This window comes from Schistosoma haematobium, chromosome 2 (assembly GCF_000699445.3).
Source record: "Schistosoma haematobium chromosome 2, whole genome shotgun sequence".
Lineage (NCBI taxonomy): Eukaryota > Metazoa > Platyhelminthes > Trematoda > Strigeidida > Schistosomatidae > Schistosoma > Schistosoma haematobium.
In genome coordinates, this window is record NC_067197.1 from 25,373,638 (window position 1) to 25,390,936 (window position 17,299).

The 17,299-nt window shown below is 37.6% G+C and overlaps 1 protein-coding gene across 2 annotated transcripts; it reads right to left on the bottom strand.

Moving 5' to 3' along the window:
* Nucleotides 1–226: 226 nt before the first annotated feature.
* Nucleotides 227–14,450, bottom strand: MS3_00006555 (uncharacterized protein; the record flags this gene model as incomplete). 2 transcript variants are annotated; one of them, XM_035730829.2, is made up of 15 exons in its annotated part: nucleotides 14,348–14,450; nucleotides 14,212–14,303; nucleotides 14,061–14,175; nucleotides 13,927–14,024; nucleotides 13,786–13,889; nucleotides 13,556–13,749; nucleotides 11,933–12,092; nucleotides 11,776–11,895; nucleotides 11,427–11,729; nucleotides 9,968–10,080; nucleotides 5,126–5,347; nucleotides 3,797–3,922; nucleotides 3,514–3,629; nucleotides 2,591–2,900; nucleotides 818–919 (listed from the first exon to the last, which is right to left on the bottom strand). In XM_035730829.2, exons 1-15 carry the CDS (start codon nucleotides 14,390–14,392, stop codon nucleotides 818–820), a joined length of 2,220 nt encoding a protein of 739 aa, XP_035585502.2. In that variant the 5' UTR covers nucleotides 14,393–14,450. The 2 variants fall into 2 exon arrangements, with proteins under 2 accessions (XP_051067904.1, XP_035585502.2); XM_051214716.1 differs by having other exon boundaries at nucleotides 227–919; nucleotides 13,556–13,889; nucleotides 13,927–14,303.
* Nucleotides 14,451–17,299: the final 2,849 nt, after the last annotated feature.

Consider the following 17,299-nt stretch of genomic DNA (forward strand, 5'->3'; position numbering starts at 1 on the left):
TACTCATTCAGTTGTTCTTTACTTGAAACGTAAAAGCGTTTCTAGAAGTTTCGTCTTCTATCTTCGCATTCATGTGACTTTGTTATCGTTGAAATGTCACTACATATAACCAATTTATATACATATCATCAGCCAGGCTATCTTAACTATGTGGGTTTTTTTACAGAAGATAATTTGATAACTATTAGTATCACATAAAGTATAAGATTATTACATTATAATATGAGCATAATATATGGTTTATTTGAAGAAAACATTTTGCGTTTAGATAACGTTCTTATAACTTAATTCAAAATATAAACACTGAACAGGAAGCTTCCACATAAAATTTACTTTATCATCCAGAATAAAGCAATACTGATTTATATATTAATTGTAATTAATGTGTTAACGATCCTGATCCATACATGTGTACAAAAACACTGCACATGATATATGACAAAATGTAAGAGCCTTCAACTGAACAACTTAGGTACCTATATCTTTTTAAAAAAAAAACAAGTCAACTTTATCAATCAGCAAATCTTATACATTTAATGAATGAAGAATAGAAACAAAGCAGGATTTTCGAGAACAAAAAAACAGGTTATACAGTGAGACTTTTTATATTCATTATTGGTAGAGAATTGAAATAAGCTCAAACGAAAATGTATTGTATAACAACAAAAGTGTCATAAACGCATGATCGAGAAATTCACTTTGTTACTATGATGCTAACTGTGCAGGTATAAAGAAATTAGAGGATAATCTCTTGAAGAAATTGTAAAGACACAGAATGGACACATACACACATAAACTAAGAGAATAATATTACTAATTACTCCCATTCAATAGTTGCTGGTGGTTTCGAAGTAAGATCGTATAAAACTCGAGATATTCCAGGTACTTCTTCAGCTGCTTTCTGCATTTTGTAAACAACCTATACACAAAGATAAAACAATACTAAGTATTTCTAGATAGAGATAATATTAACGTTCACAAATGCAAAATACTAACAATATAAAAATATTTCTCACTCAAATAGTAGAGACAGTTTGTTGTATACTGACTCAAGCACAATTAAATTGACTTGTTGGTATTCATAAAAGGTCTAACAGTTAGTAATACTTATTGTACAACAATAGTGGATGCGCACTGCTGAGGAGTCCCATACTAGGACGAAACGGCCGTCTAGTGCTTCCAGGTTTTCCATGGTGGTCTAGCTTCAATCGACTCATGATTTCAACCTGTGAAATTTCTAAAACTCTCCACAAAACCCATTCTGATAATAGTGATTATGTTGATAAATTAACTGGAAACTAATAATATTTCAAAACAATAGCTACCATTTAAAGCGTAATGATAAAATGACCAGCACAACAAATGGTTCTATTTAGATACAACCATATGTATCATCGATTTCAATTGTTAACTGATGTCGTCGATTTTCCATTCGATAGTTATTTTTTCAAATATAATTTATCCATCATGAGCACTTTGAAGTCTCGCTTCAGTCACAATAACCGTTATGGATATAGTAGAAATCAAAGAAGATAAGATCTAGTGATTGATTCATCTAGTTGCATTATGTTGAAGTCTAATTGGTCACTTCAAGAAGATAAATGTTTTCAGGATAATTTCATACTACTTATAGTAGACACTTAACAAAGATTAAAATTTATACATAGCTTTTTCCAGACAAATTGGATGAAACGTTGTTACATAATGGAATGAAATGATTTATTGAGTAAATGAACGTTCTTCAGTGGCATAATTTTCAATAAAACATGTAAGCCTATATAGCTTTGTTAATGTCTATTAGTTTCCCAGTCATAAATATGATAATGGTGGGATAAATCAGAAAACAACAGAAATACATGTACAATCGAGATTTATCAAAACATCTGAGGTTTATCCAATCCTACTACCATAACGTAAAATACCCTCAAACAGCTGAATACACTTTTATAAAGCATAGTTAAAAGTATCGTGTAATACTTCCGCTCTTTATATCTTCTCCCAACTGCCAATGTCCATAAAGGTTCTCAGAATTCATACTTATCTAAAAGCTTTAAAAAACTCCCTGTACGAAAATGTATGCGATGTGACAATATGATATCGTTTATGCATGATATCATCTTGAATTTCTAGTGTTTCTAATTATAACTTCTATTTGTTACAGCTTTTTTCATCGTCGCGTAAAATCATTTGATAAGTAAGTTTGTAATCACATAGTTTGTAATTAATTGAGTAGATGCACTACATTATAGATGTATTCTGCTTTCATATGAATGCATGTTGCACTTCAGCAAAGTATTTTGGATTCACCTTAAAAATCGTAATGGTTCATGGTTCGAAACTTGGAGCTTAGATATAAAAATATGCCGAGGTTGGAAAACGATTGATATTGTTTGTTCTCAACCTTTTCTCTTATTTTTTTACCTGGGCCTATCTAGCATCAGTTTGACCAACCAGTTAGTTATTGAGTGGGATCTATCTTGATAAACTATGATTGAGTTAAGTGCGCAATCATAAAACATATAGAAAAACAATGCGTTTATAAAATTAACACATAAATATAGAATAAATAATATTGTAGACAATTACATACATCTTCTGGAATATGAACACCGGGAACAGCAGCAATACAAGTCATGAAATCAGCTGATTTCACAGGTCTGAGTACAACTGACCGTAAAATAGAAGGAACAGATACTACTTGACTTGGATCACGGTCAAAATGAATCGGTATAAGAACAACTGGCATTTGATCAACGTTGTTCATACAACCATTGTTTTGAAGTACTGACATAACCCTATCATCGACTTCTCGGAGAGTATCGATAACAGGTTCTCGAAGGTAAGTAATTGTAATATCATTTACTGGATGAACAACTTGTGGTCCTAATATATATACTATGCTGAAATAAATATAGGAAATAAGAATACCAACTTCATTGTGAATTCTAAGATCTACTTACATTTGATAAACAGTCCGTAAAACTATAATTGAGTGGAATGAACATTTCGTCTTTAATTAGAATTCAATGGACTAGTAGCTCTTTTTATGCACGTAGTCTTATGCTATTTTCAATATAATAAAAACGACATACGAACTAAAACATACCATGGAAATATAACAGTATGTACGTTAGTTTTTCCTCTATTGAACAAGGTTGATAGAACGATTTAGGTACCTATAGTTAATTAGCAAGGGTTTAAAAACTAAGTGAGCACCCTTTAGTAGAGTGTATCTAGAAATGCAAACCTGATGTTTTTAATCAGTGACAGATTTATAAACCAGTATGTTTTTAAACGTATGCGCTCTGTACACTTATCTTCACGCCCTTGGTTGACAGAAAAAAAGTACTCAAACACATTTTCTGGATAATTTTTATAATATTATGAACTAAGTATCGACGTGAAAAACTAAACTGGCTAGGACAGTCTGTGGAAGTGATATAACAGAATCCAACTGGAGAGTTGATCAGTAAAACAAGTCACAAAGATTTCGAATAACAATAATGAACCTACCGATTGATATTATGGCATATCCTAGGAATTAAATTAGCTAAAAACGAAAGGGCATCCCAATCTGGAGCAGTTGAACTAGATAAAGCACAAGCATAACTATAAGTACGATGATCACCCTAAAATACAATTAAAATGAAAAGATCGTAAAAAAAAGCTTAAAATTAGAGTAATTATTACGCAGTTTACAGAAGTTTAAGGGTGTGAATTTTAATCATTTTGAAAACAAACAGATTAACGATAGAACATGTAATTCATATATTCTATTTGATTAGCAAAATCATACTTGCACTCCGACTGAACGAATAGGTAGAACATAGGCGGCTAGAGACCGATTTGCTGTAATTTTTGATAAACGTTGTTGTTCTTCAGGTCTAGCAGCAGCATTGATCTTGTTTAAAAGTGCATGAGGCTGTTGGAAAGCAAAATGATAAGTAGCTGAAATTATGATGATATACGTTAAATGCAGTAAATCTTGAAAACAAGTACTTATAAAGATTAATACCAATAAACAATATGCATAACTCCAAAAATAACTGAAGACTTTTTGCCAGTAATAGGAATACTATTAAACGAATTCTGGCGTTCTTTCTGTGGTCAATGTGACTGAAATCACTAATGATGTAAAGGTTGACAATATTTATTTAAATGTTAACCAGAATCGATTAAAAATCATAGTTTTTTCAGTCCTAGTTTTTAAACTGCAAATATAAAGTTGGATCTAATACTATGAAAGTCGGGTATCTGGTGGTATAAACTTCTTGAGTTCCATATCTGGTTGGGGACCGCGAGATGATAGCAACCGATGGTTAGAGACCCTGAATGACATGGCTCAAAATCGTTTGCAATGGCGCAGGTGCATCCACTCTTTGTGTTCTCCCAAATTCTAATCTTCTGAATTCTTCATGTCTCTTTTTTTTCTCCTTCCAAATTGATTTCACTGTATTATACTCCTTAAATAACATCATCAAACCCTAATCTTTCTGATTACTGCTTGCACTCTTACTACCTCTACCACTACGGGATTTGAATCGACGACTGCATCTCTGTGCTAATGTGGTATGGCAACTTGAACCGATGTACGTACGCACGAAGTTCTACGTTATTACTGACTGATATCTGTTGACGGTTGAATGAGAGCGTTAACTTCGGGTGTGGAGCTTTATCTTATATATTCATATACAAGTGATGAGCATTATGTGCCTTGTTGTCTTTCTACGATGGCTACGTGTGAAATGACTGAAGCATTGAAAATTACTTTCTCTCGTGTTTTACTCAAAAAAGCAACCACTCGTAAGTGTATGCACTGTTTTCCGACTGAATCTATACCTATTGTCCGATGCGTCCTGATTGTTACTGTGAAAAATGAGGCAATATATACTCCTACGTACTTTTTAATGCTCCATATTAGGTTTGTAAGTACCAAAACACACCTCTAACGTATTTGAGGATGACCATATGAAACATTTCAACAAGATTGGATCTCGGTGAAAAAAGAACTAGATCACAAAGTATAACATTGAGGAGCTAAATTTGATTACCGAATAAGCGACAAAGCTTGACATAAATGTTATTGTTTTAAAGACGATTGGTAAAGATCTCACAACAAACCAACCTTTTGCGACATTTGATGATATCCAGAGATCATTTTTATAAGACTTGTTGTCTCCGAAAAATCTCGTTCAATATATGGTTCTGCAGCACATAAGATTCTAACTGCTAAACCTGGACCAGGAAAAGGATGTCGGTTGACAATAGCCTCTGGAAGTCCAAGTTGTCTACCAATCTGTCTAACTTCATCCTTATGGAAATCTGAAAGTGGTTCAACAACCCGACCCTTCAAAAACAAATAACAAGGTTTTATGTTTATGAAGTTATAGTTGAGGAATAAAAAGTGAATGATAGACAGATATAACATTCAAAAGTAGCCAGTATTTAGTAGTTTTTTCTAACATCTATTTTAGTATTCCCAACAAAAATTCGACACTCTACAGTCATATTCAAGCATTATGTACTACCACCCATTGAATATACTGGCCAATTTTAGAAAACAGTTCGTTATGAGAAAATCAAAAGCCCCCAAATGTCCTGGTACGGCCGAGAGTGGGGCGGGCTCGCCCTCCCTCTGGAAATGCTCTCACACGGCTACGCGTACACAGCTTCTGCCAGGGAAGTCCTACTCACTTCCTTCTCCTGGAGGGGGTGTTGTTTACGAAATTGAGAGGATGAAAAGTTAATGTCTGGCGCTTTAAACGGAACCTAAACCAATGGTGCACATGGGCTCCAGTAACCTGAGGGAACAAATGGCGTACGAATTAATTGTTGGTCACCGGCTACCATGGGACTGCATCTCCTCACGATGCTCCACTGCCTTGTGGATCAGACCTTTAGGTCAAAGGCTCGGGTGTGACCCCCTAAGAAAACCACCTGCCTCGGTTTGGGCACCCAGGCAGTATCACAGCCCAAATACAAATAGAATGAAATGACGATATTTGCTAAAAACACTATTCTCGCTTCGATTAACAGTCAAACATTTCGCATTATTATTATTGTTTACTACGTCACTTATTCACTCTCATTAATTTCCACTTTGTGCATCTTTATTTTTCAACTTAAAAAGCAGCTCGCCTATGATGGAAACTCGGTTCTATCTAAACGATCTCGAGTCACTGACTGGTTGAAAGTTGAGTGCCAACACCAAATACGAATACTGAGACAGCTTTTCTGAAACCACGATGTCTCTTCGTCATCTCTGCCTATGCCTTGACAGATTGCGGCCTGGATGCAATCAAAGATGAATTCTAACACCAGTTATCTTTTCTTCTCCAGAAAGTGCGTTCGACAGATATTGTAGTACTAGCCGGAGACTTGAATGCGCACGTCGGGTGTCTAAGCACAGGAGAGAATCGTTGAGGTGGCCGATGGGGACTTGTTGGTTGCAGGACAGATGACGGGGACCGTCTACTGCAACTGTGCACAGACCACAACCTGTTTCTGGCTAGCACTAACTTCCGGCATAGTCGTCGCCGATGTGGCACATGGCGTCCTCCCTCTGCATCTCAAGCCTGGACTCAGATTGATCACATTGCGATCAGCTACCGCTGGCGTGGTTGTGTACAAGACTGCCGCTCCTTTTGGAGTACCTATCTGGACTCTGATCATGCCCTGGTCTGCGCCATTCTTACCTTACCTTTCAGTGGCCGGCGAAGTGATCGTCACCAAAGGATTGATGTCAGCAAATCGGTTGCAACTTCTGTTGTTAATAAGTATCGAACCCAGCTAGCTTTTACACTAGCTACCATTCCACCAAAAAAAGTATAGATGAGCATTGGTCGCAACTGCATGACGCTATGAAAATAGCGAGTAAAGCCGCTTTCGGCTGCGCAAAACGTCCCGCTTATAAGCATTGGGTTTCTTCTGGTTCCTTACTACTCATTGAAGCCCGTCGGTCTACTCCGGATGACCGTGAGTTTGACCACAAACGGAGGTTGTTACGTAATGAAGTTGGGCAAAGCTTGCGTAAGGACCGAGAAGCCTGGTGGTCGGAGCGTGCTAATGAGATAGAAGCAGCAGCTGCATCTGGTAACTGTCGGAAGCTCTTCCAACTCATCCAAGCCACTAGCAGCAAGACGTTTGGTGCGAGTGGTACAATCTGCGAGGATGACGGGATGCCAATCACCAACATCCATCGACGTCTTGGACGATGGGCAGAATTCCTCGAAGGGCGGTTCAACTGGCCTGCTGCTCCGGTAACATCGACCAGACTGTCCTGCCCTCCATGGCCGGTGATGACTGATCCACCAAATGAGGCGGAAGTCCGCAAGGAACTCCAACTCTGAAAGCGCTACGAATCGCCGGGCCCAGATGACTTACCTCCGGCTTTTCTTAAAGATGGTGGCGACTTTCTGGTTAAGGAACTGACTTCGCTGTTTACAAAGATTTGGGAGTTAAACAGTATTCTAACATCATGGAACGAGTCAATAGTTGTCCCCATCTTTAAAAAGGGTTCACGTCGTTCCTGTAACAACTATCGGGGGATAAGTCTACTTCCGATTGCGTCCAAGCTATTGGCTTTCATCACACTTCGTAGGTTGTTCAAAACCCGAGAAAGATTGACTCGCGAGAAGCAGGCTGGTTTTTGTTCTGGTTGAGGATGTATTGATCATATCTTCACCCTCCGCCATACTTATCAAAGGCCAACAATCGTGTTTCTTGACATCAGGGCTGCCTTTGATTCGTTGGACAGGATTGTTCTCTGAGATTGTCTATTGAAGATAGGGTGTGCCTGAGGATTTTATTAACATCTTAAAGGCTCTATATACGAACACCTCAGACGAAGTGAGGGCATACAACCACCTTTCTCCATCGTTCCATTCAAGCAGTGGGAATAGACAGGGTTGCCATCGATGACATTCTGGAAACAGCTCTGATGGATGCAAGTAATGGCGGTGTGGATCTGTTGCCTGGAGATGATATTGTCTTACTGTGCAATAATGCCCAAGCCATTCAATCCGCACTTAGTCAGTTGGCAATCAGTGTCCGTAAGTATGGTATGTACTTTGCACCCTCGAAGTGCAAAGTACTTCTACTAGACTAGCAGGATTCTAATCCTGTACTCATCCTGGATGGTGAGCAGATAGAAGTAGTCGAGAAGTTCGTGTATCTGGGTAGCTGCATAAGTGCTGGTGGGGGTGTGAGTGATGAGATCAATGCACGAATAGTGAAAGCCAGAGCGGCTTATGCCAATCTGGACCATCTTTGGCGCCTTCGTGATGTCAGTCTGGCTGTAAAAGGTCGGATCTACAACGCATCAGTGAGAGCAGTTCTGCTCCATGCTTGTAAAACCTGGCCTCTCCGAGTTGAGGATGTTAGACGACTCTGTGTTTGATCATCGTTGTCTCCGAAGGATTGCTGACATCCAGTGGCAACACCATGTTAGTAATGCAGAGGTTCGGCATCGTGTGTTCTGGAGCAGAGACGATAATCCAATTGGTGTCACCATCTTGAAACACCGACTTCGGTGGCTTGGACATGTTCTACGAATGTCGTCCCAGGGAATTCCACGTCATGCATTATTTACCGACCCTGGGATTGGTTGAAAAAAGGGGAGGTGGTCAGTACATGACATGGTGTCGTGGCATGAAAGAAAGCTGACAAGGGCTGGCTTGTGTTGGTCTTTCACGACTCCCTGGCTGGGGTCCGAGAGATGGTGCAACACAGTAGCTAGAGGCGTTGTCCGATATGGCTCAGAATAGAAGCGAGTGGCGATCCTGCTGTAACCTTTTACTTTCTTCATAAAAAGTGGTTGGATCTTCCTTAACTGAAAGAATTCTTCTGGTTGTACCTTTCCGTTATTATTATTATTATCACTACACTGCCTTACAGTAATCTTTTCTTTTTTCTTTTTTTTATAAGCACCTTACCTTCTTTTTTCTCTCCCTATTCTCATTGTTTTATGTGGCGCATATACATCTGGTGCCCCCTTGTACCAATATTTATGTGTTCAAATTAATAAATAAATAATACAGTATATAGATAGTTTATTCTACACAATTCAAAGGTTAGTATTTTTAAATGTATTCGAACTGTCAAGAAGTATAGGACTGCAGCTAATTACAGTAATTCATGTCAAGATTTTTGTAACTAAAATCAGACTGCCTAGTAATCTTTATACCACATATTTGTAAACTGAGACTTGTACCGTAGTCGAAATTTTCATCAAAACGTTAAGACCTATTTTTGTATATCACTGTTACTACTAATGCTTTAGCCTTTGACTACAGTATAACAACATCTCATATGTTCTGACAAGGCTATCAGCAGTAGGTGTCGGACAAAACAACTGCTATACATCTCGCAGTTTCATTTAAGGTAATCAAAACGGTTTAGTCTTACAGGAACCTCAATGTATACAAGAAACCACTATGAATTATTTCACTTCACACACATCATGAATTAGTTTGTAAGTACAGAATAGATTTAACCTTTCAAAAAATTCACATATGCATCTTACAAACCATATTATTAATCTGCAGATCCTTTTTCCATAACTACAATGACCCAGGATCCCTACTCATATAATTATTGATATATTTAAATAATAAGGGAGAAAAGCTAGTTTCCTGAAGCGTGAATTCCGCCATGCAAGTTAGAATGAATGCATATGTCATCAAAATACCAACATCAAAGCCATGAATATATACATTTCTTCCCCTTGAAGTCTCATCAGATGATCAGAAAGTTAAATGAAGCTTTTAACCATCATTTTCACAAAATATGGTTACTAAAAATTTCGTGTAATTCTGAGACGTCCACACAGAATTTATTTTCTATTTCGTCTTGAAATATATATATATATCCTCCATCCCTAAACTAATAATAAATTTAAATCATAAACACATTTGTGGACAACAAAAAGCTTTTTGTCATAATAATTGAAATTTTCGCGTTTACCAACCTGCTTCTGTAAAATCTGGACCAGTGTGGTTGTATTATGATGAGTCTTAATTGTATCTGCTCGTTGACTAGCTAAATGAGATGCAGATTCGATTAGATCAGGCCTCAATGTTCCTAGTAAAGTAATAAAAATACACTATTTGTTGGAACCATTTGACTAAAAAGCAATACAAACAAACACCAAGTAGAGAAAAATTAAATTGACAGCAAATAATATTACGTAATAGTCCAATGTGTGAGAAATTTGTATATATATATATATATATATATATATATATATATATATATATATATATATATATATATATTGCTGCTTGAATCTTTTAGACCACGTGGAAGATTGTTATCTGGAGCGATGATGAGTGAAGTAAATCGAAAAATACTCATCATCACTATCTAACATTTTAATAGAGACGATAATCGAGATATTTATTTATCTCTAATTTGCTGAAAAATGTATCAACCAGAGATCTAGTCTATTAACAGTAAGCAAATAATAATAAGCGAAAACACCGACGTAATACAAATCACGAATAAAAGTTAGTTACGTGTTCTGATCTGTCAAATGCAATATAATGTTCAAGGACAGGTTGTTAGTGACAACTGGTTTAGAAATGAGGCGTGAAGCAGACGAACGTTCAGATAGTTGTTTAGCTTTGGATTTTTGTCACAAGCATTTATGGAATTCGCCGAAAAGAGAACTCTTCGCTGAACTAATCATTCTTATTTAATCTCTTAATAAGTGTATTCTGTTTACAAGCATTTATCTCGTAAGTAACACCAACCTAACATTCATCGAACGGCGGTTATCTTGAAATGTGTGAGTTAACTGTTGTTTTAAAAAACTTTTTAATATTTATTCATTTGAACACATAAATATTGGTACAAAGGGGCACCAAATACATATGCGCCACACAAGTCAATTGATTTGTGTGTGGGCTGTGATACTGCCCGGGTGCCCAGACTGAAAAAACTATCATCCTTTTGAACATGACTTGATTTCAACAGGGCTCTCTGCTACAGCCACATTTTGTTACTTTATGGTATTATTCAACTAACCGATTGAAGGCTATTGAGGAGATAAGGCAGACGTATTTGACTTTATTATCCAAACTCTGATTTATGTAAGCTAGGTATTGGGAAGTTCATCCAATGTCATGAAAATTAATGTCGCCCGCGAAATTTCCTGATTTTCTGAGAAATTTTATCCATACATTTCATATATATGATCAAACTAGACTAGGTACAGAGACATGAGTTAGTCTATGCGCATACCACACTACTACTGTTTAGAGAAGTCCAGTATATATTACCTACGGTAGAAAAAATTTGATAGGTAAGGTACCATCAAACATGCATAACAATCAACAGTAACAACAGCTGTCATAGAGTCACAATCGTTTTAATGGACATCATTAAAACATTTTACGGACAACAAAAATGAAAAAATAGCTGTATACCTTGGCAGAGCATTAAACTACTAGGATCTAACTGAAGTTCAGTCCATACTTCTTGGGCAACACGCACAAAAGTATCACCAATAATTTGTCGTTTATCTTCAGGGAAAATAGTAACTGTTCTAAGAGGTCCAATAGGAATGTTTCTTGATTCTACATGTGGGTGAATTCCACCACCACTGACATGTGACTGTCTTTTAGCGTTAGATGTATCCGTAGTTTGAGAGTATGCCATTGAATCTAACGTCGATCTGCACTCTTTAGTATTTGGATCTGATGTCTCGTCCGATGTTCCTGAGCTTATTCCTAGAAATACAATTTAATAATCAGAAATCCTATTTATTTCAATTACCAGAATCAGACTGTGCTTTAGTAGGACTGACGGAAGCAGGTGCCAAAGCCTCCGTCATTACATCGACGTGTAGCATTGTAGTCCCTGATAGGAATCGAAGGCCTGCATTGATCAGATGAACTGGGTAAAGTAAGATAATGCAAAAGAATGTAATTACCTTTAATTCCCAATGACTTTAATGATTCTATCACTCTTAAAGATTCGTTTTTTCTTAGGAAACCATTGTCAATGTGAACAGCAATAATTTGAGATGGATCCAAAGTTTTTGATAGCAAGGCTGCACATACAGTGGAGTCGACACCACCACTCAGTAAAATCTAAAACAAATATCAGGATTATCTAGGTAAGGTTGAAAAAACATTGAAGTACAACAGCCAGCTAGTTGAAAGTATGCTTAAAAAACGCTTCTACCTAGTTTGTACACAATAATGAAAACATTACTGGACTCCTACCTTGAATATACGAACCACTTTTAGTGTGACAAGAGGTCATGTAAACCTCTCCTACATGACAATTAGGCCCCCAAATGCCCTGGTACGGTCGAGGGTGGGGAGAGTCCGCTCTTTCTCTAAATACTCTCACACGGCCACACGTATACAGCCGCGAAAAGCGAATGTCCGGTGTTTTAACAGGGTTGATGGATATGGAGGATTTACCTAAGAGTTGGAAAACCCTGATTCCGAACCAACGATGTACATGGGTTTCAGGACTCTGAGGGGACAAATGGCGTATGAACCTATTGTTGGTCACCGGCTACCGTGGGGCTGCATCTGGCATTGCTTTACTGCATCGTGGACTGGACATCTAGATCAAAGACTTAGGGAGTGGCCCCTAAGAAAACGAACTACTTCGGTTTGGGCGCCCGGCCAGTATCTAAGCCCTCACACAAATCGAAGATGAAGTGTGGCACATATGTATTTGACGCCTTGCACCAAAATTTGTTTTAAATAAATAAATAAAGTGTTGCGACGAATTTCACCCTATTAAAGTGAGAGGAACTGAGACAACTGCTTTTTGAACACAATCCATACAATGTCAGAAAACTCGGCGCATCCGGGCAACTTTGTGTCGCAAGATATGTAGTAGTATTCAATAATATCGGATTCAGTAAAACTAAACAGAGAATAAAACTCAAAAAGGATAGACGAATTATAGAAATAAGAAGCGTGAAATTGTATTGAAAAGGTTTGGGGGTTAAAAATACACAGATCTCCACTGTGATCCATTTTGACTGACATTAACAATGGCCTTCAAATACTGAATTACCATGCAGAGCTTAACAATGACGTCTACATCTGCCAACACGTGCCAGGCTAACAATCAATGACTGTATGAAACAATGACGGTGTAGTTGTGAACCATACCTTAATCCGACAATAATCAACGAGTGACATGCACTCGCATGAAACAACAGAATTACTAAGAATATGGAAATTATACTTTACTGAGTTGCATCTACCATTTGACTACTAATTCCTATATTAATAATAACAACCACTTGACCTAATTCCTATTTTGTGAGGAAACTAGGCGACATTCCTTAAAAAACGAGTAAAATTCTCAGCTCACATAATCTAACCGAAGTAGCAAATTAGTATGGAGTAACAACCCAATGAAGGCATTTACTTATAAAACACGATGTGCATATAACACAAACGATATGGGCCAACAAAGAAGTGATTATAGGAGTGCGAAAACGATCACATTGGGAACTGATATGTCCAGATGTTACCACAAATAAATCAGGAATCTTGAGGACCTGATTTTTGGAATAACTTACCAAAATTTTATTTTGACCGACAGCTTCACGTATTTTGGAAATGCACAATTCTACTCTATCACTCATTTTAAAATCTCCCTTCAGGTTACATATATTGAACAAAAAATTCCTTAAAATTCTTAAGCCACATGTACTGAGATCCACCTCAGGATGAAACTGAACTCCGTAAAGTCGTTTGTCATCATTTGCGATACCTGAACGGTAAATAAATATAAATGAAACAAACTAACCAGCTATGTTGGAACTAGACTTGGCTATGACTTTAAATCCTGTTGCAGCAGTGATGCAGTGATCTCCATGGGTGAACAATACATGCTCCTGTTTTGATAATCCTCTATAAATTTATTACACATTATTGGGGATTGATTTACTCAAATAATGGAGAAGTTGTGTCACAGTCAATTTGAAATGCGCCATCTTGCCGAGTGTCGCCCTCCATCACTTGGCCACCAAAGACTTTGTTGATAAGCTAGACTCTATAGGAACAAAACATTCGCCAACATACTTGCATTCCATAACAAATCCCCAGAATAGGAATGTTTGCGTCAAAAAGTTTGGGATCACATGTGCAACTCATAGACTGGTAGACTGAGTCAGGGCTACCTGAGATTATGAAAGCCCTACATAGCAATAGAAGGAATATGGTAAGACACTACTTGTAATCAGCTTTTATAAGCGTTTCGAGAGGAGTGTTGATGGGCAACATCTCAGAAAAAACAGAGAGCTCCCGAACGCGTCGGTCGATAACCTAGCAAGATTTGATAAGAATAAACTACACTGAATATCCTATACCTTTCCATATTGGGCACCTGCATCTAGAATTGCAATCTTTTCCATCCCTACCGTACGGACTGGGTAGCGCCAACTTCCAATACGGCACAACTATCCAATGTCCAATTTCCTTGTGGGGAGCTCGCTTAAAAAAATTCAATTTATTTGCTTTTACTCCTTAGTTTCAGGATACTTTTAGACTCCTTGAATTCAGCCCGAATGGATATCAGCAATGACAGCAAAATCAAACAATTTTATGATCTTAAAATACTATGTGTTCTTTAGTTTTAGTGGTATTGTATACTTGGTTATACCTTCGCATATATGCCCCAATTTTCAGGTATCTAACTCGTCACATAACCGTATGCTTCTGGTCTATACTGATCTGCCAAATGCGCTTTTACTTACGCCGTCCACTCTTCTTTCAACGTGTTACAGCAATTAACTATAGTCGCCATTCACAAGGAATTTAGGTTGATGGACATATGTTAATCTTTATAGTTTGTTCTCCAGTGATGGTCCAGCTTCTCATTGATAGCGTTCGCTAGTGGGGCTGATACCACTTTTTCGGGTTGGAAGTCCGGTCACTGACCACTCGATGAGAAGAATAGAACCTCACTTTAAGTTTGTTAGATCGCGATTTTCGAAACTTCTTGCTCTGACCTCGAAAATTATTAGTACTGAGGGAGCAGAAAGATATGACATGTTAACACCCAAATCGTAATTAAAGATACGAAATGCCAATATAACGTCACCTCGCGTTCTACGATACGACAAGGAGAAAACGTTTAGGTGTTTTAGGAGCTCGTCGTAAGGGAGTTTGGAGAGAACCTTCGCTAGTTTGTTCACTCACGCTGAACAAGCTCAAACAAGTTGATATTATCAATTGGACATGGACTATCGGCTTGGATACAGTGCTCTAAGTGTGGTATTACATAGGTAGTAAATAAAATTTGAAACATCTCATCGATGCACTTGAATACTTAGTGAAGTGACCATAAAGCACGCAATCCTTTGGCAGATTCTCTCTTGCAATGCGTAGTTGTTTTCAAGTCGTCATTAACTATTAACTCTAAATCTTATTGTTCCTGCATGCATAGAAGAGATTTCCCGTCTATAGTATACTGGTAAATGTCACTGTGTCCGATGTGCATGAGCACACTTTATATAGTCGACTGCTAAGCCCCACCATTAAGATCATCTAATTAATTCTTCTAGGTTAGCTTAGAGATCAGAATGATCAGCCTTGCTTTTTACTGTCATCCAGATTTTGACATCATCCGCAAACAATAATGTCGACGAGTTAAGCAACAGCGGTAATTAATTTACGTAGAAAAAGGAAAGTAATGAACCTAAGATGGTTCCTTGGGGTGTACGATTTGTGCGGCTTCCATTCAGACAGTGCTCCATTAACCCTCATCCTCTGTCTGCGACCACATAGGAAGTTTTCCAACCGTTCCTGTACAGTATCTGTTGCTTTGAAACGCGAGAGCTTCTGCATTAGACCCAAATGAGAAACCTTGACGTTTATTAATATCACACTGACAGACAGACAGTTATCTAGGGTTGTTGACCAATCCTCTCTTACTGCAATTCCTCATGTAAAATACTGTTGTTTGGTAGATTCGATACCTTTATCTTTTTGAAGAGAGTACGAACAAAGATTGTAGCGGAATAGCATGAATTAATCTGGAAGGTCATGAAGCTCAATGACGCAATAAATGTAAGAAAAAGTTATTAAGGTTTATGATGCAACGAAGAAATATTTGTCACTAAAGCAAGGAAAGATTAATAACCACATCCTTTTGAGCACATAAGTCAGGTTTTCGACGTCTGACAGCATCGGCACCAGTAAACTTCAGAAGACCGTAGTTTGGCTACGTACTAATCATATTGGAAAATTGCAAGGTATCGACTGATGTCCTTTGTCAAGGAGATGTTTGGTAATTACACTGTTTGGAGTCCTTCTTCCTCTCATTCTAAGGCTCTTTGGAACATGCTCTTAAAATCCAGGATATGACTTCTTTTCTGTTTGGCAAGTGTAGTTGCTTTGGTATGTACAAGTAAATTTATAAATACGGTTGGTGGTTATATGAGAGAGGTGCTTGTCATCATTTGATTGGGTTAGTGAACATTTTTTTGATGCAGAATTAATAGTTTGGCTGCCAGGTGAGTTCTGAATAGTGCAGTGTCTAGCCTCCTGCTAATAATTCAAACCAATTCCTTCTTGTAACTGGTTGGACAAAATCAGGTAAAGGCCATTCCAAGTACTATTTTGATAAACCAAACGTCAAACTGTTTAAGTTTAAGCCCGACGAGTTAGTTGTTGGTAAACGATCTTCTGATAGCTTGCTATGTTCAGGAGCATCTAGTCGTCCTTCCCTAATATGATGGGCCATGTGATACATAAAATCAATGGAAAAAGTACAATGAAAATTTCGATTCATCGTAAGTTTTTCGTCAGTTTTTGTCTTTTCAGCCGTCTTGCAAAAAAAAGCGGAATTATAAGTGCATGGGATATAATAATGTTGTGTAAATTTTCAACCACTATCTGCTTCCCCAAACTTTTATGTCTCCCCGCCTTTAACGCAGTGCAGTTTAAATCTTCCTTCACGCTGTCGATCAGTTAGGCGAACAGGCTCTATAATCTTTCTTGAAGAAGATCTTTAAGTAACATTCTTTTCATATGATCCATATTGACTTTTCTTTTACTATGTACATATGTGGAATACGGTCTAGTATGATATTAGTACTGCTTTAGTAATAGACCTAATCCTAAAATTGCAGATTTTTCATGATATAACTGCCTAATCTGTAAGATCTTACGTGGAAGTCACATCACTGTTTACAATTATCAATATATGATGGAGAACACATTCAGGTTGGAAATAAAGCAATATGTTTGATACGAGTAAAAGTATGCTGCACAGAGCGACCACGCCTGCGAGGCTGAGCCGTGCCATCCGATCAATT